The 26220-nt window shown below is 42.6% G+C and overlaps 2 protein-coding genes across 5 annotated transcripts in view; one reads left to right on the top strand and one right to left on the bottom strand.

The window, feature by feature from the left end:
- The window catches only part of IL1R1 (interleukin 1 receptor type 1), a 126732-nt gene that overhangs the window by 59824 nt on the left and 40688 nt on the right, over positions 1 to 26220 (top strand). The window lies entirely within an intron of this gene.
- LOC108404709 (uncharacterized) overlaps positions 5 to 26220 on the bottom strand; it is a 36485-nt gene continuing 10269 nt past the window's right edge. Inside the window, exons 4-6 of the mRNA XM_073214948.1 lie at positions 11049 to 24847; positions 10000 to 10362; positions 5 to 9322 (exon numbers count right to left, since the gene is read on the bottom strand). Of these exons, the coding sequence (XP_073071049.1) occupies positions 24834 to 24847 (14 nt within the window). The 3' untranslated portion in view covers positions 5 to 9322; positions 10000 to 10362; positions 11049 to 24833. The remainder of the gene's footprint in view (positions 9323 to 9999; positions 10363 to 11048; positions 24848 to 26220) is intronic.

Below are 26220 nucleotides of genomic sequence, written 5' to 3'. Positions count from 1 at the left end.
GGTGTCATTATTCCTGCTCTGGGGCAAACTGAGACTCTAAGAAGCTCAGGAAGGTGCCAGCTAGTGATGAGAGACCCATCAACCTACATTAAGTGTGTTTAGCTTCCTAGCCTATTGGTCTGGACAACTGGGTGGTGGTTCATCTAAAGATTCATTCAAAGATCCTTGGTTAGATCTTCAACTAAAGATGTAGAGAGTCAAGTTCTGCTGCATTAGGAAGTGCTGAAAACCCGGCCAAGTCATTCCCTCACTTGGGGGTTGTGTATGTGTGTGTGTGGGGGTGGGGTGGGGTGGTTTATGCTCAGCCTCAATCTGTCTGAATCTACATGGGCCAATGTGAAATGGTGCCTAGAGTTGATTTTTAGGCTGGCTGCTCTCTGGCAGGACTACCCAACGTATATCAGCCTAGAAATGATGAATGTTTAAAATACATAGGGACACCTTACTTATACTTTCTATCCATTGAATTACTGGTACCAAAGATGTCCAAAGAAAATTTCCAGCAGGGCTGGGACGGAGTGAGGTTAGGACCAGCTTGAGCAATTTACCTTTCTTCTCGTTGCTTAATCATTGCAGTTATAAAATGGGGATAAGAATGTAATATAAAATAATATTTTACTAATTTTCCTGTTAAATTTTTCAGCAAGATTTTGGAATTAAATCTTATTTTTTTTTACAGTAAATACCACAGTTTGTGTTCTGTTGAATAGGTGTCCCACAATTTGAGATTATTTGGAAAAGTCTTTCTTCTTTTTCCCCAGCCACCAATTCCCCTCTTTCTCACTGGTAGGTACCTGTTGTTAATAGCTCCTTTCCCCTCTTTCACACAGTGTTAGGGGGCTCCAGAGCCCCCTATATGTGTGTGTGTGTATGTGTGTGTGCAGAGGTTTATTATAAGGAAGTGGCTCAAGTGATGATGGAGGCAGAGCTGTCCCCCAGTCTGTTGTCTGCAAGCTGTTGATACAGGAAAACAGGTGGTATATTTCCAAGGCCTGAGAGCTGGAGTCAGGGTGTGGGTTCCAGTCCAGGCCTGAGAACAAGGAGCCCGAGGACCGGAGAAGATCAGTGTCTCAGCTTGAGTATTCAGGCAGAGTTAATTCAACCGTCCTTTGCCTTTTTGCTCTGTTTGGGCCCCCAAGGGATTGGGTGCTGCTCAAGTAACTGGGGAGGGCCATCCTGCATTTCTCAGCCCACCAGTTCAAGTGCTAATCTCTCCCACAACTGCTCTTGTAGACAGACCAAGAAACAATGTTTCACCAGCTATCTGGGCCTCCCATGGCCCAATCAAGTTGACCCATAAAATTGACCATTGCACACACAATGGTGTACCCAGTTCCATATCTGTAGCTAGTGAGCTGCATTTTCAACCTTCTGGTGGACTTTTAAATTGTTTGCAATCTTCTGCTCTTACCAGCAATGTTGCAATGAGTAACAGCTTTGCTTATGTCATTTTGCAGAAGTGCGAGGAAGTGTATTTGTTGGCTAAATTCCTAGAAGAAGAATTGCCAGGTCAAAGTCTATGTGCATTTGTGATTTTAATGTGTATTTCACAATTGCACACCCACTACCACCAGGTTATGCCAATGAATGCTTCTGCCAGGAATGTTGAAAGAATGTTTGCCTGTGGGTTTGTCAAAAAGGTATGCAAGTGAATGGGTATATAATACATTTTGGTGGTTTTTTCAGGGGCAGAGTTAACTCAGTGTACTTTGAAATTTTTCGTATCTCATATCATGACTGAGGTTTTTCTTTTCAGGCTTTACTTTTTTAAGAGCAGTTTTAGGTTCATAGCAAAATTGAGAGGAAGGTACAGAGATTTCCCACATGTCCCCCTGCCATATATGCATGCATAGCCTCTCCCATTATCAGTACAGCCCCCACTCCCTGCAGGGCGACACATTTATTGCAAGTGTTGAACCTACAGTGACACATCATCACCCAAAAGTCACTCAGTTACTCTTGCTGTTGCGCGTTCAATGGGTTTAGACAAGTTTGTAATGACATGTGTCCATCATTATGGTACAATACAGAGAACTTTAATGGGCCTACTCATTCTCCCCTTGCCACAACACAACCCTGGGCAGCCACTGAGCTTTTTACCATCTCAACAGTTTTGCCTTTTCTAGAATATTGCATAATTAGAGTCATAGATTGTGTAGCCTTCTCAGATGGGCTTCTTTCACTTAGTATCATGCATTTAAGTTTCCTCCATGTCTTTTCATGGCTTAATAGCTCATTTCTTTTTAGTGCTGAATAATATTACACTGTCTGAATGTACTACAGTTTATCCATGCACCTACTATTGCAGTTGCTTCCAAGTGTTAGCAGTTATGAATATTTTATAAATATCCATGTGCATATTTTTGTGCAGATGTAAGTTTTCAACTCCTTGTGTAAATACCGAGCAGCACAGTTGCTGGATTGTATGGTAAGAGTATATTCAGTTTTGTAAGAAATTGTCAAACTGTCTTCCCAAGTGGCTGATCCATTTTGCATTCTCACCAACCAAGAATGAGAGTTCCTGTTGCTCCACATTCTTGTGAGCATTTGACTGTCAGTGTTCTGGAATTTGGCCATTCTCATGGGTGTGTGGTGGTATTGACACTGTTTTTAAAACCACTGCTGATCATGACTTTTGGTTCACTCAGTGATTGTTTTTTGAGGCCTTGCTGGGTGTCCCTCCATGGCACACCACAGTGGTGGGGGGTGCTGGCTGCTGCCTGCAGGGAACACACAACACAGCTGGGTGGCAGCCTGGTGGCGGGGAGCCCTTGTGGAGGAGGGCTGAGGTCTGAGGCCGCAGGTGGAGGGCCGAGGGAGCAGTAGCATCACTGTCCTGCCAGAGGAGTGGAGGAAGGTCCCTGCATGGCTGGCCAAGTGATTGGGAGACAGGTTCAGGCTGAGCTTGGGGACAGAGGCAGAGGCCAGGTCACTGTGAGCCTTAGGGGCCTTGGTAAGCCATTGGGATTTTATTCTGAACTTCAGGTAGCCCTCAGTCACTGGCTGGGAGGATGGTACCAGAGTCTGTAAAGTCTCCCCTTGTAGGCTGTGAATGTGTCCTGGGTGCGAGGGAGGCATGGTTCCTAAGCACAAGCACTGGGGACGTTGTCGTGTTTGCTACAAGAGATAGTGGCAGGCTGACGTTCAGTGTTGGGTGTCACCTGGGGTGCTGCACACTCTTGACCACGCCTGAGGTCCTGCGTGTGTGACGAGTAACAAAAGCTTTGCCTGAACATGACCGTGGAGACATTCCTCACAAATCGAATCTGCTTCTCCCAGAAATAAAACTCAGTTAGCAAAGGGCTTTCTCACCCATTATCTCAGGCATCACTAACATAACTGAGCATTTCGATCAGTTATTACTGGGTGTCCCCTTGGGCTACACCCCGTGCTGGGTGTGCCAGGTGGTGAGGAGGAGAAGGTGGCAGGGAGAATACAGAGATGAAGAAAGTGAGCAGTGGCTGACAGTCTAGTTTTGAGTCAGAACGAAACATCAACAGTCAAAAGGAAGGCAGGAAAGGACCAGCAAAGAGGGCCCAGTCCCTCCGGGGTTCTGGATGAGAACTTTGGCCTGGGAATGTGGGCCACTTGCAAAACTGCCCCAGGGGCCTGCTTGGTGCTGGGGAGCCCTTCTGGGGCTGGAGCTTCTGTTACGTCCTTCTCTGGAGGTGTGGGTGTGATTCTCTTTCAAACATTAGAGGTGAAGAATTGAGAACTTTCCTCAAGACCCCTGAGGGGCTGGTGTGGAGCTGGGCTTGTGCCCTGAATGTTGAGACCATGGCTCTCTGTGCCCTGAAATAGGGCAAAATTCCCAAGTTGTATCATCTGGGGAAGGCCTAGAGGAGAGGATCTCTCTCTACTATGCATCCTCTTTCATTCTGGCCCCTTCTAGTTCCATTATTATGGGGCTGCTTATGAGTCTGTGGTGTTGGCAGGGCCCTGCAGAAGGGGTTACACTGGACCACAGCCTCGGGGCCCAGTGGTAAGGCTCTAAGCCAAGAGCTGCTCCAGCCTGGAGAAGAAACACAGGGGTTAGACCAAGTGTTGTGGACTGGGCACTCAGGCCCCTCTCTATACTTAACTGGCTGCTTGTAGCCAGACAGAGGGAGGTGGGAGACTGTGAGCCATTAGCTGTTCAGGACTGTAGGGTTTGCTTCTGAGAAGAAGGGACACTGCAGGTAAATTCCAGGTGCTCAACCCAGACAGAATCCCCGATGGAAAGCAACATGAGGCCAGGGGAGGTTGTCAAGTGATAATGCTGGGTAAAAGAGGCAGCTAAAGGAATAGTTAGCATTTCGTATTTGTGACACTTGAAAAGTCCAGAAACGTATTTGTGACACTTGAAAGGTGTCTGTGCTAACCATAATTGAGATGACTGTTTTAGGACTCATAGATGGCTAGGCTCTTGGTTTTCCTAGATCTGTAACAATGGTATGATTAGCTTTAAAGGCTAAAATTTCAATCTGGATTTTAGCAAGTTTTATATCTAAAACCTCTAGACATTTCCTGAATCAATGAGTGAACAGAGATGACTTTGCTAGAGAACTAGGCAATGGCAGGCTGAGTCTTTGTGGTAGTTTGCCTTTTTTCAATCATTTGAGGGGAATTCTTGGCAGTGAACATGCTTATAAATGGTCCCTTTTTTCATGCGATGCTGGGCCTCTAGACGATGAGTCTCTTCTCTGCCAAGCTAAGCAGTGTGGCTTTTAATGACTGTGGCTGCTTAGTCATTTATGCCCACATATTCCAACATGGGCCACAAAACCAGCACATTCCAAAGCCCTGAGCACCCCCGCCAAAGACTGATGTGGCTTCGCTAATTCTATTCCCGGAGTTAGTGAGAAGGGAGAACTTGACTGGAAATCCTGGGGTGCCTTTTCTTACACCTTTTCCTACTGCAATTTCATTTGCTGGCCCCTTGATCTCTTCTCTCCAGCTGTCCTATCTTGCAGGTACCCCCCTGCGCGGGCAGCTCCTGAGACTTAGCAGTTGTGTCTCTCCTTCCCACATAGTCTGTGTGCTATTCAGACACTACATGGGTTCCTTACTGGGTTTATGATTTTCATTTTGTCCCAAGGAAAACTGAAGCCCATGGATAGCAAGCAGTTTCTCAAGATGGTAGCAAATGAGCAACAGAATCAGGATTTGAACGTGGGTCTGTGGGCTCCCCCACATCTTTATGTTTCATTGTGCCAAAATAATAAGGGGGTGCAAAGAAGGGAAACACTAGTTTGTGGACTAGTTCTTCAGATGTAGCTGAGGTAGTTGAATTTGTATGACTGAAGTTTTTCAATTTGTTCACATGCAGCACATGTTTAAGAATGACTCCCTTCTATCACCTCTGGTAGAAATATATCATCTAAATTGGTGCAAGTTATCTGTAAGCTAGATTTTTAAAAAGACATTATGTGCAAGCATTATTTTTTATCCTTTGAAATGGTCAGTAGATAGTATTTAAGCTAAAGTCAATACAATTAAGTATATATATAATAATGAAGTGTAAGTATAGATATTTCTCTGGATTAAACAGATCCTGCCTGAAGTTGGTGGGAGAAACCTGGTTTTATAAATAGTTTCATCTGCCTTTTAAAGAATAATCTGTACATCAGAAAGATAAGAGGGAAGTGTTGTCAAGAAGGGTGTGGAGAAAAGGGAACCCATGTGCACTGTAATGGGAATGTTAATTGGTACAGCCACTATGGGAAATAGTATGGAGGTTTCTCAAAAAATTAAAAATAGAATTAAAAATAGTATGACCCAGTAATTCCATTTCTGGGTATGTATCTGAAGAAAATGTAAATAGGATCTTGAGGAGATATCTGCATGCCCCCATGCTCAGCAGCATTATTCATAATAGCTAAGATGTGGAAATAACATAGGTATTTGTTGACAGATGAATGGATAAAGAAGATGTGGTATGTATATACAATGGACTATTACTCAGCTGTGAGAAAGAAGGAAATCCTGTCATCTGCCATAATATAGATGGAATGTGAGGCTATTAAGCTAAGTGAAATAAGTCAGAAAAAGAAAGATAAATACTGTGTGATTTCACTTATATGTGGAATCTGAAAAAACCTCATTTCAAAGAAACAGAGTAGAGTGGTGCTACCAGGGCTGGGGGGTAAGGGGAGTGGAGAAATACTGGTTAAAGGGTAAAAACTTCCAGTTATAAGATCAGCAAGTTTGGGGATCTAGTGAATAGCCTGGTGATTGCAGCTAATATGTTGTATTATGAACTTGGAAGTTGCTGAGAAAGTAGATCTTAAATGTTCTCACCACAAAAAAGAAGTGAAAATTATGTTCTGGGGATGGAGATGTTAACTAACACTATGGTGGTAATCCTTTGCAATATATAAATCTATCCTTCAACATGTTGTACACCTTAAACGTACACCATGTTGTATGTCAGTTATATTTCATCAAAGCTTGGAAAACAATAACAACAAAAAAGGATAATCTCTAAAACTATATGCAAGCATTCACAGGATTTATTTCCTGGAGAGAAAAATATATGATTATAGTCAGTGGTGATAAGAGTGTGTACTTAGACTGAATTGGTTTTTAAAATCTCATACGCACTTGCCATGACTACCTCTTTTGAATAAACTTCCCTCAAGGTTTAAGATTTCTCTAGATTAACATAGTGGGTTACTGCACTGACTCATAGGGAGAAAGGGAGGTTACATTTTTGCTATTGTAATAATGTGGGAAATTACACTTGGCATCACTCACCCTGCGTGAATATTTATCATCAACCTCAAATTCTGAGATTTATTTAAATGCAAGATCAGAGCTCTAACCTTTTTTTCTCTGTTGAAATTCTTAAGAAATTTAGTAAGGTAAGGTGACCTAGTGTGCAGAAACTAGGTCCACAGGAATATGAAAAATGCTGCGAGTGGGGGAGCATGGTGGAAATTGGCAATATTACTTTAGTCTGGAACTGATGTCTGGATCATAAATCATTGTCCTAGGGAAACCTGCTATGTGTAAACAAACCCCTGAGGCTTACCTCTCTTCCTTTGCCTGGCCCCATCTGCTGGGTCAGGATAGAAAACAGGTGCTGTTGGTTAGTAAACCCACTTGGTTACTTGCAAGTAGAACAAATGTCTGCTGAATAGGATCCCTCTCCATGGTCTAGGCCAGTGGTTGTCAATACTGGCTGCATACTGGAACCACTTGGAGAGCCTTGAAAAATACAGAACCCTGGGCCCCAGCACCAGAAGTTCTGAAGTGGTTGCTCTGGAAGGCAGCCTTGTCCAGTGATTTAAAAACACTTGCCAGATGACTACACCTGCAGATGGGATAATGCAGTTTGAGAATCACTGACCCAGCAAGTAGAGAGCCACCAGGTTAGTAAATTACCCAACAAGAAGCTGGCTAGAACAAGGATGTCCTGAGTGATTGCCAAACCCTTCCTGCTGGGGGAATTAAAGTCCATTTCCCAGAAAACCTTGTCCCTGGAAGTTATCAAAGGCCCTCTATCTTGTCAGTGTGGTTTGACTTTCCTAAGGCACAGTAGGCACAGGTGGTGGAGATGGGGCCACCTTATTCATGTGGGCAAAGATGAAATATTTGCTGCGTTCAAGCTGTAGTCAGTGAGGAGAAAGAGCCTACCTTCCACCAAGTGGCTGACTATCAGGGAGGGCAGAACTGTCTTACCAATGGGTTTCAGCCCCAGGCAAGTTGGCTATGGATTCAGTGTGACCAAAGAAAATGATAGCAAAACGTTCTTGGGGTGAAAGGGTTATACCCAACTTTATTTCCAGGTGGCAGTCAGTCACCAGAATCCCATTCACTCAGAGCGAGTCTGCATGCAGCAAGCTGGTCTCTGCCTCTGGGCCCCTCTGTCCTCACAGCCATCCTCTGGGCCTCTCTGTACATCTGTCCTGCACAGCTGTCCTCTGGGCCTCTGTCCTTGGCACTGCCACCACTCCAGCCTCTGCTCTGCTCTCCTACAGCCTTGCAAACATGCCACCATGTCACTCCCAGAGCACTGGGCAGAGCTCTTTATATAGAGTCAACAGCCATGTGTTGCCCACAGGTGTGCAGTGAGCTAGTCAACCATGGCCAGGTGAGAATCCTGGCCACAGGAACTTTCATTTTATCCATAAGAACTCACACAATACAGAGTCTGGCATGCCAGGGCCACCAGACAGGGAGACAACGCCAAGGTTCACAGGAGGGGTAGACCGTCACTGCTTTGGTGGCTGGAGGGGTGGGACACCCAGGATGCCCCTGGAAGGGTGCACAGTATTGCAAATGGGCCTGGAAGGGTGAGCAGGAGGAGGACTTGAGCTGGGGCGGGGGGAGGAAGGACATTCTGGGTGACAGGAAAGACGCAGCCACTGGGGACACTGGTAGGGAGACTGGGATGTAATTTGACAGAAACCTAGAAGCATTGGGCAAGGAGGGAAATGTGTTCAAAAAGGTGGAATCCGTGGAGATCAAGGCAGGTCTGGAAGGTGAGGTGGAGTGGCTGGGGCCTTATCCTGGGGGCAGAGGGGAGCCCGGCACGGTGGGTTTTGACTGCCAAGGTTGAAGCAAGGGCGAGTTGGGGCCTGCCTAGCACTGTTTATCCAGCTAGTCTGGGTTTAAAAGAACAGTGTGTTTTGGTCCAAGCCTCTGGTGTGACAAGGTGTAGAAGAAGCCTGTACGGTTGCACAGGTCAGGGATGCATGGACAAGATGGGTGCAATGCGTGGGGGTGGCTCAGGCTTTCCCTGACTGCTGCCTTTTTCACCTCCTTTCCTCTAACTTCTCATGTCTCCTTTGTTCTTCCCAGTCTTCCTTCTGAGAAAGAACTGGAAAAGTTCCCCCTCTTCTCACACACGCAGTCTGTTGTCTCAAGTAGTAACAGTGAAACTGGATATGAGAAGATCAAGTGTGGCCATGAAAAGGTCTGGTGGTTAGCACAGGTATTCACTTAACTTTGGGCCACGTTAACGCTTAAGTAAATATGGTGGCTGCTTTTTTTTTTCTTCTTCTTTTCAAAATACAAACATAGAGTCAAAAGGTCAGCCAGACTTTGGCACTAATTGCCAAGACACTTCTGCAAATGATGTTTCTGGATTCATTTTATTGCCTCTATGTCCTCTTCAGTGTTCTGGGGGCACTTCATTAGTAAGAAAGTCTGTAAGTGCTCCTAATGATTCTGCTTAAAAGAGGAACCAGAGGAAATCAGTCTTCCTAGAGTTGAGATCACCTTGTCTAGTTTTAAAGCATCAAAAAATATTTACTAAGCACTTGTTCTAGAAGGTACAAAAAAGAAAAAAAGGCAAGATGACTATTGTTCCAAAATCCTCTTGGGTTTGCTTTCTCTGCTGGAAGAAACAGGGAAATCGTGTCAGCCGGTTTCCTATCCTCGGTCCTAGTGTTTTCTTTATGACCAGGCTACCTTATCCTAGATAAAACTTCCATATCTATTGTTTCTCAGTCCTGTTTCTTACTATTCTCATATTAATTCACAATCCCCTTGCCACAGGTGTTTGACCCAGTTTGAAAGAATCTAATGGTAAGGGGGAAAGGAAAAAAAATCACTTTAAAAATGTAATTGCCTATTTACATATGAATCTTAGATACATGATAAAGTCAGGAAATAAAATATCACAGTCTTAGTTTTAAATACTGGGCACATCCAATTTTGGATCGGGAAGACATCCTTATGCTACTCTTGAAACTGTAGTGCCTTCCCCACTTGGCTTTGGGAGACCAGCCCTAAGAGTGCAAAGCACCGACTGTGTGCCAGCTACTGTAGTGAGGGCTGTCTCTCTGTTTTCACCACCCTGGCAAGGGGGCTGTACTACCCCATGCTACAGATGGGAGAACTGAAGTGGATGACATATAACTTGGAAGACAGAGCTGAAGGCAGTGTGGGCCCTCCTAGCTAAGACTGGATGCTGTTTGTGGAAGTCCCAGGCAGATGCCTGCTGCTCGGCTCTCTTTCGGCACCCTAGAATAAAGTGATTGTGTGTATTACTGTGAGTTACCTCCCACTTACCAGATCCTTACACAGTTGCCAGCATTTTTTTCAGTTACTTCTGTACTCAAAGAGCTGTCTTTGAGTCCCCATCCTAACTTTCTTCTGGCACGTTTCCTGTTTATTTATTTATTTAGGTGACTCTCAGTTCCAGAGAGGCCTCGAGGCAGCTTGTTGCTTGTTTCAGTGTGTGTCCAGTTCTGTACAGCCCCTCAGGGATGTGTAATATATGGGTTTCTTGGAAACAGCATTTGTACAAGGCAGACATTACCTGTTGGGCAGAAAACATTGACTCTGGAGCACTTGAGTTCCCAGTTACCTTCATTTATAAGGACCTCGGAGAAACGCCAAAGCTGCTGCCTCCTGGGAATTTCCCATAAAAATCTGTCCTCCATCATGGGAAAGAAGGTGCAGATTATCAGTAAAAGAAAACACATATACAAGTATTTAATTGCTCAAAATAAGCCTACAGCTCTCGGAGAAAAGGAAGCATTTACTGGAGGTTAATGGTAAGAACCAACTTCATGCTGAAGTTAGGTTGAACCTTGCAATAATTCAAGCATGCCTAGTTTAAGCATAAGCTCCTTACTGCACTTCAGAAATATGCCTTCATCCAAGGAGGGTTTTCCCTCCCAAGACACTTTGTACTCTCATGTGAAGTCGGCATATTTACTGTGGAGACCAAATTGTACTTCCCTGCAAATTCCATGCACTCCAAGGTTATTAACTGAATCATATCAACTTTTAGGGCTGAAACCCCAGGGACAAAATTTCAAAATCCAATTGTAGTGTTCATTTAAGACCAGGTATTGAGAGAATTGTTAGGTACACCTGGTGCCAGGCTTGCAGACTGAGTTTGGAGCGTCTTCAAGGACATTCCCTAACTCAGGCAGACTTTTAGCTCCTGGTTGCACAGGGGGATTTTAGTTGCAAATCAGTCTCCTGGTCATAAATCCCTGCTCAGACCTCTGTATGGCTCCTCTGGGAACTAGGCAGACAAACATTGTTGTCCTGCAATGGCTCAGTCCTGTAAAGCCTCCCTTTGTGGTCTTGAAGCCCTCATTTCCTACCTTGGTATAATGATCTTCCCCAGGCTTCTTTGGCCCCATCAGCCTGCCTCTCGGTCATGCAGACTTCAACGTTAAAATACTAGCGCGGAGACTTTGATGTGCGTGTTTTGTGAGCGTGTAGGTGTTTTGTTTGTCGTGTGTGTATGGGTGTGGGAGTGTCCAGTGTTGCGTATATTTTACCAGGTACTTGGTAAATATTTGCTAAATGAAGGAAAGGACGTCATTCCGTCCCCCACGAAGCTCACTGTATAAACACTCAGGTTGGGTTGTCAGTTCCTTGAGGGTCGTGAGTATCTGGTTCATTTTTCTGTCCTTCAGAGTTACTCAGAGGGAGGCAACGCTGGCATAAAGGAAGTGGAGGGGCTCAGTTGGGAAATGTTATATAACTAAACACAATTTTGCTCTTCAGCTCAGTCTTCTCGATGCAGATGCTCATTTTCCCCATCTGCCTTCTCACGCGCTAATTCCCTTCTCACTATGTTTGCAGTGTACTGTCTGTCCCCCTGAGCAATGTAGGCTCCATAGCTACTGGGAATTTTGTCTGGTTTGTTCCTGGATGCATCAAGTGCCTAGAATACCTGGTATGTCCTATGTGCTCAATAATATTTATTGAATGAAAAAATGTAAGAATGAATTCCGGTGTGTTTGGTTCTAGTCAAGGTGTTTACCAAAGACAGGCATTATGTCTGTGTCACCATTTATTTGGAAACCAAGTGGCTCTTGGTAAGAGCCTGTGAGGGTTTCACCTTCTTGCTGTTCATGAGCCCCTCCCTCAGGCTGGCCAGGCGTCCTTCAGGGCTTCCTTTCGTGCTGGCTTTAAGAAGGGCTCATGGCCGCTTCTCTCGCCCTGTGGGGGCTGCTCTCTCAGCTCTGTGATTGTCCTGGGGCCAGCTGGAAGTCGGGTCTCACTGCACCCGCCTTCTCTAAGGGAATTGCTAAGTCCTCAGGTTCTCCTGGGAAAGGTCACCAGCCATCGGCTTCTTCTAAGCCCCCTTCCAGACCAGACCGTAGGGCTAGGCTCCTGCTCTGCCCTTTTCCTCTTGCTTGGGGCTCTTCCCATCAGCCACAGGACACTGTCCCCAGCCATGCAGTGAAAGGCTTTCACTGTGTCAGTCTTGCCCTGCTTACTCTTCCAGCTACGGAGTCCTGACTGTTGAGATGCAAAGCCAAATTTGAGGGGTCCCAAACAAATCTCTTGTCTCTCAACAAAGCCTGACCCATTTTTTCACCATATTTTAAGATATGTCTTGTATCTGACAGATGATAGGTCACAGTTACTTGGCAGCCTCTTATATTCTTTCCTATTGCACTTACTACAATCATGACATTTTCGCTCAGGCTATTGTCTGGCCATGGCCTTAGACTCTATCCTGGGGTTCGGAGGTGAGCAATGCCTTCCTGGTTCTAGCTTCCCTCTTCCTCTCCCCAAGGTACTGGATGTCTCTCCTTCAAAGCTTTGAAGCCAGAGGGCAACCAGAAACAATTAAAGGGTGACCCGAGAGAACACATATGTCATATATTCAAGAAATAGAATACCCAGGATGCAAGATTACCCCCTGAATCAACACAAATGGGATTGGGCCACCTTAATGCAATGGACTGACTTCCACTCTATACCCAGGAATACAGCAAAAGAAAAAATGTGTGTCCATCTCAAAGAGGCCCCATCTGCCATGGAGCAAGATGTAAGGACTCCCATACAAATGGGACAGTGCCCAGGCAGGTTGTGGGTCATTCTCACCACCTGAGAGGTCCTGGTGCAGGGTGGGGATGGAGGCCCTTAAGACTGATGTCATTTAATACTGGAAAAACCCTCTTGTCTGATTCCTTGATCATTACAAACACTTCAGATCATATCTTGGTTTCCCAGTGTGCCATTCCTGGAAGAAAAGGACCTGCTGTCAATAAATAAAAGCAGCTTATCCCTTTGGCAGTTGCAGGTCTATCGTAAACTAAAAAGTCAGAATTCTATTCTGGACTTATGCATCTGTCTCATAAGAACATCATGAATGCCAACCGCTGAGAAGTCTGAATTCCTGAGTCTGTAAGAGCCAGGCCCTAGACTCAAGTGAATCCACAGGTTAAGGCCACCTTGCTTTTCTTTTAAAGCATCTACATTTAGGTCAGAGTTTCCTGTGTCAGTTCCCTCTCTGTCTGTCTGTCTCTCTCATACACACACGTGATAATAAATAAGTGGGCAGGAAATACAGAAGGGCCAAATCTTGCAATAACAACTAAATCTAAGGAAAAGTTTATGACTAAGAGCAAGGGGCACTCAAAGGTTGGTGATTACAAGCAACTGGAGTTGGTGATTGCATGAACCATGGGCTTGTTAGAATGAGCTAACTTTGCTCAAGGAAAAGGAAGAAATTGTAGTCACCGTTTAAGAGTGCCTCATGGAACCCAAGGGCAAGTATGTAGCCTGACTTCCGGAAGGGCTGGAACCAGCCTGGGAAGTTGTCCGAGTCCAGAGGAGTATGTTTTCATTTTTTTTGTCTCCATCTCTTGCTTTGTCTTTCTCTGAAAACTGGTTTCCTTTGCTTCTCTGGTTCATATGGAGGAAAATGTAGCCAACCTGCAACTCCCAAGAAGAATTCAAAGCAGAGCAATATCTTTGTTTTGACTCTATCTGCAACACATAGAAAATAGCTCTGTGTATTTCAGGCTTGATGCAAAATTCTTGAGAGAGAGAAAGTGAATGCTCTAGCTTTGGCCCAGTCAGCTATGGTGAAGATCTTCCTAGGCCCACATCACAGACTGGAGGTGGGGGGTCAGGGAAGTTGGTTTACTTTCCTGAGGTATAGGGATATGCTATACACTGAATAGACACCAATCCAAAGACATCTATTTAATGGAGAAAGATGGAACACAGCCTTGAGTTAAATATCTAAGTATATTCAGTCTATTTCCTTGAGGCAACATTACATTCCAATCCAAAGTGTGTTGATTCAAAGAATGATACAATGCCAAAGATTCATCAATCAAAGACATTTAACCACAGGTATACCAATGTCATGCTATTTTTATTTCACATGAAGTTGTGTTTTTATCTTATTGGGAAAAGCATGAAGCCCTTGAGAAGCAAGCTCAGTTTCCTCATAAATACATTAAGCTTTTTTGGAATGACATATTCCCAGAATTCCACGCTTAAAACAGATTTGAGTAAATCAAAGTTTGCCTTAAATATTAGGTAAATGAAAGGGCTAGGGGATAGTTCTGAATTATATAAAAATTTTACATATACACATCAGTAAAATGTTACAGTTAAAATAATGCACACCAACACAATTCCAAGAAAATATATAAATATGGGTAGAGGGTTTCCTATAGGTCTTTCTTGGTTGATGGAGAACAAGGGATGAGACTTGTAAGAGACTGTGGAGGGAGATGGAGAATAAGAGGGAGAGGAAAAGGGAGGGAAAAGGAAAGAAGGAGAGGACAGTGGGGCTGTTGGGTGAGATCGTCTAAGCAGAGCTCTCGGATGCTGCCCCCACTAGTGAGCTAGGAAAGGCTAGACCGTGACTGTGTGTGAGATGGCAGAGTGGCCAGCTTCTAGCTCCCAAGGCTGACTGGTGGGAGGAACTCTTGGAGGCTCTTCCTTAGCTACTCTGCAACTATCAAGCACCCATTGGTCATTTAGCATCTTCTCCCTGCAAAGAAGCTGGGAGGAAAACCACAGCAGAGGATTTACTCTTGCAATTTCCTTTATCATCTCTGCGTGAAGAATAATTCTGAGTTGGAATTCAGTCTGGCACAAAGAAGGTCTCCTTTTCCCTTTGGCCAAAACTCCCAGTAACCTTATTATTGTTTCTTGGACCGAGGGCTTCCCCAGGAAGTGAAGGGAAGCAATTCTGCCAGGGGTGGAAGGCAGTCACAAAGGTGAGTTCAGAATTAAGTCATATTTAGCAACCAGAACATATAACACAGCCCTCCATTGATAACCTACCAACACATGATATTCAAAGTGTAACTATGTTGTCCTAACCGTAATGTAAAGGACAAATCAAAGTCATTCTATATTCAGTCCAATATGTACACTCATGGGCATGAGTGAGCTGGAAGACACAGCGACCATCAAGAGCCTGCAGCTGCGCACAGATGTGGCAGCTGCAAATGCAGATGGAAGCTGTCTGTGTCTCACTGGAGAGTCAAATATCATGAGTGGTGTTGCCTTTGATGATGTGATTTTCTCCTATGAAAATATTTTTTACGGTTCCAGGAAAAAAAAAGTTCTACTTCCCGTCAATTTTCATGGGAGCTCCATTTCTGGAAAAATCAATACATATTAAAACTGTACCAAAAAATACTTTGTTTCTGTGAAATACAGAGCTAGGCTCTAGGCTCACATTTTATCTACATTCTGGCCTGGGCTGACTTAGAAGTTTTGTAGGATGGGGGGGATTCTGTTGTGCAGCTCTGTGCTGGTTGTTACAATCCCTCTAGAATCGCAGTTTCTCTCTAGAAATAAAGCACCCTCCCAAACAGACAACCCAAAGTACTTCCACCTATATTTAAAACTCCCCAAGGGCAGGCCCCACCCCTCTGGAGACCCACCATTTCACAGTCATAGGTTGGAAGGACCCAGAGAGGTCTTCTCAGCTTGTCGTTAACCAAGCATTGGTCTGAGGAGCAGCTAGCAGCTCTTCACACACACAGATTCACAGGCACCATCTGTAGAGATTCTGCTCAGGAGGTGGGGCTTTAGAATGTCCAGGAATGCTGGGACACAGCCAGGTGTGGGGCCCACTGGTCCGGCCATCCCTCCAGCTGATTCATGGGTCCCTCCCCCATATCTGGGGCCACAGGCTGTCCAACCCGGGCTTGAAGAAAGAGGGTTTTAATGTCAGTTCTCTTCCCAGCTCACTTATTAGCCCCAAAGGCAAGTCATGAATTGAAGCAGCTGGTCTAAGCTCCTCTGTGAATCCCTCTCTGGGCCCCTGTGTGTGGCAGCTCTGGAGATGATGGATCTGTGATTTGAACCTCAACTTTCTTGGCTCTGCTCATTCCCATGTTCAGGCCCCTCACTAGGCTGAGGGTGAGAAACACTTTGCTCCAAGTCTCCATCTTTTGAAGTGTCACTGTCTTAATCAACTCCTCACCTACCTTTAGAAGGATCCAGAACACATAAGTTGTCCTAAAACTAAAGACGTGCATATTCATGGCCAGTCCATGGTGAGGCAAAACAGAGATGGCTGAGAGAACTATAACGGGATGTGGTAAAGAGTCAGGGCAAAGAAAATAAAATATTATTAAGTGGAAGGGATGAAAAATACTGAAACCAAACACAAGGACTTCCAATGTGCAGAGTCAAGTGCATTCAATAAATAATTTAAAAGGTACCTACAGCATGTCAAGCTTTCTTCTAGACAATGATAATACAACAGTGCATAAAAAAGATTGAAACCCTACCCTCATGGTACTTACATTCTAGTAGGGATAGATGATTAATGAAAAAGATGGCAAATAATATATACAGCAAGTTGGCCGATGACACATGCTATGAAGTGGCAGTAGAGACCAGATAAGATAGGGATGTGTGTGCATGTCTGTGTGCATGTGACAGCCAATGGCTTGGATACCTATTTGGCAATGAAGAGAGGAATTTCTTTGGCAATGGATCCAGGACAGATAAGTTGTCCTGTAACTAAAGAACGCATATTCATGGCCAGTCCATGGTGAGGCAAATTAGTAGTGTAGGAAGAATGGGAAAGAGATATTGCAGTTGTTAAGACAGGAAATGATTCACCTTTGGGTAAAATTTAACAATGAAAAATGAGGAGAAGCAGAACCATTTGGCATGGCAATAATTAAATTTCTGCATTTACGTAAGGAATGTTGAGAAACTTCTGGTTGCAAACTGACCTTTTGTTTCCTTTAAGTCCTTCATTATCTTTGAGGGCTGTTTAGATTTCAGTGCCTGCTAGTTCTTCATGATGTTGACTCAAGTTCACTGTCGTATCACACAGAGACCAAGGTATTTATACATTTCACACTTGGTTACTTTAGATGTGAGTGTTTGTGCAGAAATACCCCACTTTTTAAATGTGGTTTTGGTTGGTGGTTTGGAATGAAGAATTTATCAGCTGTGGTGACTCGGGTATATACTCTTTGAGCCAGAAATAGTGATCCACTCTTTATCAGAAAAATCCCTACTCCATAGGAACTTAGGCCTAACAGAGCTTCTGTAATATTTGCTCATTTGCATAATATTACTCAGAAATACTGTAATTCATTATCTGTAATTTTCTCAGTGACTTTCTGGTATGACTGGTCGGTATGTTTATACCCATTTCATATGATCAAAGAACCTGAGTGTGTTATCCAAATATAATCAATGTATGGCAAATAGTGATCATTTCTACCATTGACTATATATCAGAAAATGTTTAAATGCTTTTTACATATTAACTTATTCAGTCCTCACAACAACCCAATAAAGTGGGGACTATTAACAACCTTATTTTGCTATGAAGGAAACTAAGACACAGAGAAGTTAAGTGACTTGCACAGCACCACACAGCTCGTACATGGTAGTGCTGGGATCCAGCTGGGATCCAGCTGGGACGGTTGGGCCCCATTTTCTACATTTATAATGGCCAGGCTATTCTCCCTCTAGTGGTAAAGAGTGGTTCTCCCAGACCCCACATATTTTAGGGCGGTATTTACTTTACAAACAACAATACCACAACCATGGTAAATGATGGAGTGGTAAAATGCGGCAGTGAGATGGGAAAAGCCATCGGCTTTGGAGAGTGAGCCAAGTCCCAGTTTGGTTATTTCACTCCCTGGTTACTCAGGCAAGTTCCCTGAGCTTCCTGTTTCTGTCTACAACACGAGTTTACAGTGTGGTGAGCGTTAGATGTGGTGTCCGATTAAGGCATCTGACTCATTGTCAGACATGGAAAGGTGCTTGATACTTACACATTTCCATCCTACATACATGGCCAACTGTTCAGCATGGGCCAGATGAATAGTTAGGAATGTTGTGGGGAAGTAAATCGGGAACAGCATTGGCGATCTTGCATAAAATTCAGGGTGGGACTTGTGCTACCTAAAAGAGCAGTTCCGACGTCAGCGATGAGGTAGGATTCGGTTCTTCATAGGCAGGGCTCACAGGGCTTCTGTTCTGTGAAACACCCCTTCAGAGTCTGGGTAATAGGTGAGGCAGCTGGCGTTGGGGGTGATTCTCCCTTCTGACTTCTTGATCTGCCCTTTGCCCTTGCTTCTGGGAAGACACTTCCGTGAACTACAGAGTGGTCTCCATATGGCTGCAATTCTCAAACTTTTGGTCTAAGAACTCCTTTATGCTCTTTAAAATTACTGAGAACTTTAAAGAGATTTACTTAGATGTTTAGGTCAATTGATATTAACTGTATCAGAAATTAAAACAAATTTTAAAATGAATGTTCATTGATCAGTTAAAAGTAAAAATAAATTAATTACTTGCTAACTACATCTTTTTTATGAAAAGAATTATATTTTGGAAACAAAAAATTAGAAAAGTAGCATAGTTTTGCATTGTTTACATTGTTCCGGAAATCTCTTTAATATCTGATTAATTTTTCAGAAGATAGATGAATTTTGTATCTGTTTCTGCATTTGATCTTTGAGATATACATCATGTACCTCTGGAAAATCACTTTACACTTGTGAGAGAATGTGTGGGAAGAAGGCATGTAACAAACACCTTTTAATTTTTATCAAAGTAGTTTGACCCTGTGGACCCTTGAATTTCTTTGAATTTTCTCTCAACTCCTCTCTCATGATGCCCATATTCAACCCCTCATAATTGTTAATAATTCTTCCTTCAAAATTCTTGGTTTGGAAACTCTGGAGATAGAGAATTGGCTTCTTTGGACTTCGTACATCTCCCTTCCTTCCCTCCATCCTTCTTTCCATCTGTTCTTTCCTTTCCACATACTGTGGCACAACCTTGGGAGTTTTTCCACTGAGGCTGGTTCTTCAGAGCTGGTGTCTCTGCTTCTAGGACCTGACAGTTGCCAGGCTGTTCTTTATCTGACATCACTCACAGTTTTCTTCCTTCTTCAAAAGTCTTGGTCTTGGCTAACACTTATTAATTCTGGGTTATGTTTTATAAATATTTAAAAAACCTTCCCAACAAAAACCAGAAGAAAACTTTTTGAGATATGTAAATATTGTGGACATGTTCATGGCCAAGTATCTTATTTATGAATTTTGGAAACTATGTAGCTGAATTTTGCTATGAGCCAAGACTGATTACTAGGGTCTGGATTTATGTTCCCACCAGAGACAACAAAAAAACTGAATAAAATATGTGAAGCCAGCGTTTTTAAGATATTGTACACTTGCCAATGAAGGACAGTGATGCCTGAGAGACAGGAAATAAATGAGGTGAGCCCTACAATTGCTCCTGTTTACTGCTTCGAGACACTGGAAGAGTGTCCAGCCATTTCCACAGGGAAGGGGAACCCAGACATAACTCAGAGAACTAAGGAAAAAGCGAGACAGAGCTGAGTGCCAAGGGAGGCTAAGGTGGCTACAGTTCACAGGAAGGGTGTTAGAGGGGAGAAGGCTGCAAAGAGGGAGGACTTCAGATCCGCAGCAAACTCCCATAAGGATTCAGCAGACTCCCCATCAGCACGTGTGTGGGAAAACTATCTGAGGCCAGAAGAAGAACCATCCTAAAGGATTAGATGAAATAGTAGGTAACACACAGGGCCAGGAATAATTTTTTCCCTGTCAGCTAGAGTGGAAAACCTCTTAATTCACAGACATGAGGTAGGGGACTAAAAAGGGTCATGTTTCAGCAGTAGGACCAAATGAGTCCTAGGCTGAATGCTGCCATGGCTTTGTCTACAAAGTCATAAAAGCAAGACTGGAAATAAAGTATTTCCAAGAGCTAAAATGCATCCCAGAACACAAAAAAATCCAGCACCCAACAAGTTAAAATCTACAATGTTTAGCAATCACTATATGTGAAAGGAAGTAAGAAAATAAGGAGGAGAAAAAGCTATCATTTCAAACCAACTAAAAACCAATACAGATGTTAGAATTATCAGGGGAGGACATTCAAACAGTTATTATAACTGTATTCCAGATGTTCAAAGAGGTTAAGTAGAAAAATGGGAGATACAAAAAAAGACACATCTCTAACTTCTAGAGGTGAAAACTACAATGTCTGAGATGAAAAATGTACTGGATGAGATTAACAGCAGATTAGACATGGCAGAAGAATAGATTAAGGAATCTAAAGACAGCATTAGAAACTACCAAAGTGAAACACAGAGGGGAGAAACAAACAAAGAACAGAGCATCAGTGAATTGTAGGAAAATTTCAAGCAGCCAGATACACATGTAATTGAAGGTCCCAAAAAGAAGGAGGGGAGGTGACTAGAAATATTTGAAAATAATGGCCAGGACTTTTCAAATCTCGTGAAAATTATAAACCCACAGATACAAGAAGCTCAATGAAACCAAGAAAAACAAAGAAAAATACACAAAGTTTCATCATAATCAAATTTATGTGGTAAAGAAAAAAACCTTAAAAGCAGTCAGTGAAAAAAACTCCTACAGAGAATTAAGGATGGCATATGACAGATTTCTCACAGAAACAAAGTAAGCTAGAAGATTTCAGAGCATTATCTCTGAAGTACTGAAAGAAAAAAAACAAAGCATCAACCTAGAATTCTGTACACAGTGAAAATGTCTTTCAAAGACAAAGACAAAACGAAACTGTTTCAAATATACAAAAGCTGAATTCATCATAAGCAGACCTGTACTACAAAAATATTAAAGGTAATTCTCTAGGCAGAAGGAAAATGGTGAATGATATAGAGATCTGGACCTGTCCAAAGGAATGATGAAGAGCACTAGAAATGGCAATGAACTTATTACTTAAATTTCTTTATGAGAAAATTATTTAAACAGAAGTAATAATAGTGCAGTTTGAGGTTTAAAACATATATAAATTAAAATGAATGACACCATAGCACAAAGGCTAGACAGAGAGAAATGGAACTGTAGTGTTGTAAGGTTCTTTTTAAATTAAATTATAATTGACACAAAATATTATATTAGTAACAGCTGTGTCACATAGTGATTCAATATTTTATACATTATGAAATGATCACCTCCATAGGTTTAGTATTATTACAATATTATTGACTATATCCCTATGCCATACTTTACATCCCCATAACTTCTTTATATCATAATTGGAAATAGTACCTCTTAATCTTCCTCACTTATTTCAGTGATTCTGCACCCCTTCCCCTCTGGCAACCACCAGTTTATTCTCTGTATCTGATTTTGTTTCTGTTTTGTTTGTTTATTTGTTTTAGTTTTTACCTTCCACATATAAATGAAAACATACGGTATCTGTCTTTCTCTGTCTGACTTATTTCACTTAACACAATACCCTGTAGGTCCATCCATGTTGTTACAAATGACAAGATTTCATTCTTTTTTATGGCTGAATAATATTCCATTGTGTATATGTACCACCTCTTTATCCATTCATCTACTGATGGACACTTAGGTTGCTTCCATGTCTTGGCTATTGTGATAATGCTGCAATGAACATGGGATGCATATATTCTCTGCATTTGTGTTTTCCTTTACTTTGTATAAATACCCATAAGTAGAATTGTTGGGTCATGAAGTAGTTCTATTTTTTAAGTAAAGTTCTTATATGTTGGAATGATATCATGTATGGAGAAATTTCCAGCACTAAATGCCTATTTTAAAAAAGCAAAAAAGTGTCAAATCAATGTTACTAGAAAAAGAACAAATTACACATCAGGGAAACAGAAGACAAGAAATAATAAAGATCAAAGCAGAAAGTAATTCAATAGAAAACAGAAATATAGTAGAGAAATCAATGACCCCAAAAGCTGATTCTTGGAGAAGAGTAATAAAATTGATAAACCTCTAGTTAGAATAATCAAGAATAAATGAAAGGAGACAGAAATATCAAAAGCAGTACTTAGGTGATAGTGTACTACATTACAAATATTAAAAGGATAATAACAAAATGTTGACATTTAGATAAACTGGATAAATTCAACTCATTAGCTGAGAAGTATTTATTCTTTGAAAAACACAATCTACCAACTTCACTCAAGAAGGAAGTGATAACTTAAATAGTCCTTTACCTATTTAAAAAATTGAATTTGTATATCTTCCCACAAAGAAAACTTCAGGTCCAAACAACTGTCCTGGTGAATTCTACCAAACACTTGAGGAAGAAATTATATAAATTCTGCACAAACTCTTCCAGGAAATGAAGAGGAATAAACACTTCCCAACTGATGAGTTTGTCCCAACTCTAATAGGCTAGCTAATTACTCAGATATCAAAACCAGACAGGACCTTGCAAGAAAAGATATCTGTAGACCGATATTCCTCATAAACATTGCTATAGAAATTCTGAACAAAGTACTATTAAATCAAATCCAACTATATAGAAAAATGCTAACATATCATGGTCAAGAAAGCTGTATCCCAGGAAAGTTGGCTTTGCATTGGAAAGTCAACAAATATAATTCATTGTATTAATCAAAAAAGAAAACACCATTAATGATTATTTTTTCTTAGAGAATAACAAAAATGTAAACTATAGTAAGATTTTACCATTTCATTTGCTAACATAATTGCATTTCAAATCCTTGGTCTTCTTTTTTGTTGTTAATTGAAAGGTAATAAATATTCTGTTGCTGATTTCACAACCCTGTAACTGGAGACTGTGGTGTTGCCTATGCTAGAAATCATTGTGGGGGGAGTCAGAGAAGTTTGTGGGGATACTTACCATAAAAAACCCTCTACACTCTCTTCCTTAGCTGGTCTGTTGGCTATCTCTGACATTCAGGGTGGTATATCAGTACTTTGAGACAGGAAATAGATTCCTCAATCTTCTTACCCCCAAAAATACATGGTTCCTATTCTTGAAGAGCCTACATATATTTTTACTAGAAAAATGAAAATATAGACATGAAACAATAATGACAAAGCATTATGTAAAGCATGATAATATACAAACTGAGCACAGAAAATATAGAGGGAACATGTGAGCAGATATGATTAGCTGAGCAATGAAGGACAGACTGGTGATGACATGGCTGATGGAAAAGGGAAGGTGTGAAGAAAACTCTTGCACAGGTATACTGATTTAAAATCAGGATATTGCCTATTTTGGAATAAAAATTGCTTTCCAGGAAAGATCCCCCATTCCAGAGGCCCTGACGTGTCTGAACAGCAGAGCAGCAAAGTCCGACAGAACATTTTGCTGGGATGGAGATGTTCTGTGGCTGTGCCGTTCACTGTGGTCCCCTCTAGTGACCTGTGGCTCTGGAGTTCTTGGAATGTGGTGACTGCAATTGAGGAATGGGATTTTTCCCTTTATTTAATTTGAAGTAATTTAAATGGCTATATCTATTGGATAGCACAGATCTAGAGGAATACAAGGGGGAGTCCTTGCAGCCACCTCCTGAGAGCCCATGCACAAGTCACAGTCAGGAACTTCTAAGTCTCCGTCCGAAGTCTGGTTCAGCCTGATTCCTGAGATCATAGGCTTCTACCAGTGTCACTCTCAGGACACTCAAGTCCAAGTGGCACTGTCCTCTCTGAGCATCGGAACAGCTCCACACCCACCATCCAGGCTCTTGACTTCCTTATGGGGATACAAGAAGCAAAGGAGTCAGTGGTCACAGAGCCTCTTCTCCCAGCCCGTGGAACCCAGGCAGAGATCTTTGCCAGCTCCCATCCTCCCTCAGGAAAGTTAAGGGTTAACAGTTAGTATTGTTGGACAACAGTTCACTCTGAGTTGTTGCCAAATTGTTTGTTCTGAGGAAAGGAGAGAAGAAAAGGTGAGTGTTAACATAATCTTTGGACAATAGGGAAATGATTCAACAAATATGACACTCCCAAGACTGAGCAGATTTTTGTTCTGCTTCTATTGTCAGAAACAGTGGCTTGCTCTTTACTCTTCCAAGGGCCTTTGGTAGTAGAGGCTCAACTTCTCATGGGTTGTGTGATTTCTTAGAACATCATTGAATAACAACACTCTCCACTAAATCATTCTTGTCATTATTAGCATGTACTGAAAAATACAGATTATGGCTACTTTTACTGTAGTATATTTAAAGCTAAACCTCTCTGACTATCTCATAACCTTCATTTTCCTTTATTTTTTGGTGAGATAGTCATAACAATCATCCTAAGGAAGTCTGTAACTAGGCAGTGTTCAGAGGCAATGCTGAAGAAGGGAGGCTAGGGGCCATTTAATACGGAGAGGCCTTGCATGTGACGCTGACTCTGCATGGCACAGGGAGGGTTGGGAAGAGGCATGATGCTTTCCTGAGTGTGGCTGTTGCTTGCTTAGCTGGTCAATAATAGCCGCAAACTCAGGGCCTTAGAGCAGCCCCGCGTTATTCTCTCTCGCGGTCCTGTGAGTTGATGGGACTCAGCTAGCTGGTTCTCCCCTGGAGCCTCTCCTGCGGACATCGTCAGAGAGCAGCAGACTAGAGCTGACTGCCTTCTGCAGCCGAGATGGCTCCCTCTCAAGGCTGAAGGTGATTTTAGCTGTCAGGTGGGGCTGCTGTGCCTCCATGTGGCCTCCACGTGGCATAGGATTTCCAATAGTATGTCAGTCTCAGGATAGTAATATCTTACCGGGCAGCTTTGAGCATTGAGAATGAACGTTTTAAGAGGCCTGAGATGAAGGTGAGAGGTTTTTGATGATCTGTCCTGAGAGGGCCCAGAAAGTCAATTCCACCTCATTCTTTTGGTTGAAATCAGTTGAGTAAGTCACTGAGGCCAGCCTAGATTCAAGGAGAGGGAAATAAGACTTTACCTCATAATTGGAGGAAGAGTGAGGAATTAGCAGTCATCTTTAATCTACTACAGAGATATTAAAAGGAAAGCCCTCAGAGAAAATAAGTGGTAGTTATATTCAGAAAGGACAAAGAGTTGAAAGGCTGCAACACGAAAATCTATGATTTTGGAGGGTGCTTGTGGAGAAGGGAAAGTGACCAAACTTAGAGATGAACTACAGAAACTTGCAGAGAATGGACCAGGTAGGAAGGCAAGGGGAAGACTATGAGATTTAAAAATGAGTTAAGGAAGGCAGTACTTTTGTTATGTGTCTTGCATAAGATTGACACAAAGGTTTCAATAGACCCCTTCTTGGATGACGCATGGAAGCTGGGAATGGCTGCCTTTTGTGTGGTGGTGGGTGGTTTGGTTACCGGGCTTCAGTTGCATGTGTTGAAGCAATCATCCAATCAAAGCCAGCCGGCGGCAAACGGCGCCACCAGCCCAGTTCTGTTAGGCGTGGCACTTCCTAGCTGTTGCCAAGGTTATCAGCCTCTGGGACTTGGGGCACCGTTTCTGTGTTGGCCTGAGAAAAACCAGGTACAAGAAGCCTCTTTCAGTCACTTGCCTTCACTGAGCAAGACCAAAGCTGCAATTAGAATGAAAAAGTTGGCAGGCTGCCTGCTATGTGCACCTTTACATCCTCCTCATCTAAGGGAGGTTAAGAAATGGTTCCCTGCCCATAGCAGCCTTAGGATAATTTATACTTTCCCATCAACTCTCGTCTCTAGTTCACATGTGACTCTGATTGGTGACAGTCTTCGTGTGTAATCAGAGGAATTTGATTTGAAAGATAATCAGAGAAGCTGACGTACAACTGCTTAGAGAAAGGGAGGCACTGAGCCAGTTAAACTGAGAAGTGGCAGTGATGAGTGGCAAGGAGAGATGAGTAGAAAAAGTGGTTATCTGGAGGTCAGTGGATGGAAAATGTGTGAAGGGAGCAAAAAACCCAGGCTATAGGAGGAAGTCCATCTAGGACAGTGGTTTTTAAATCATCTCAGGGAACTTGTGGTTCTGAGACTGGTTACTGGTGGTTCCATAAACAACAAAAAACAGGTGTAGCAAGAATCACAGAGGCTCTGTAGGCTAAAATGTCATTTTTTGCATTTTCCACAGTTGAAGTCAACAGTTTGTGAATCCTCGTTTCCATGGATGCCACACACACACAAAAAAATCCTGCCAACTCAGTTTGTTTTTCTCCACTGGCTTGTCTCTGTCTCTTTGCGGTAACAGCACAGTCTATTTAGAATTCTTCTCTCTCCAAACCCCTTTTTCTCTCTGGTTGGTAACTGGAGTTCTTTGTGGGTGGTGGAGATGAAAA

This window comes from Manis javanica, chromosome 1 (genome assembly GCF_040802235.1).
Source record: "Manis javanica isolate MJ-LG chromosome 1, MJ_LKY, whole genome shotgun sequence".
Classification (NCBI taxonomy): Eukaryota; Metazoa; Chordata; class Mammalia; order Pholidota; family Manidae; genus Manis; species Manis javanica.
This window is presented reverse-complemented; position numbering and strand designations above follow the sequence as displayed.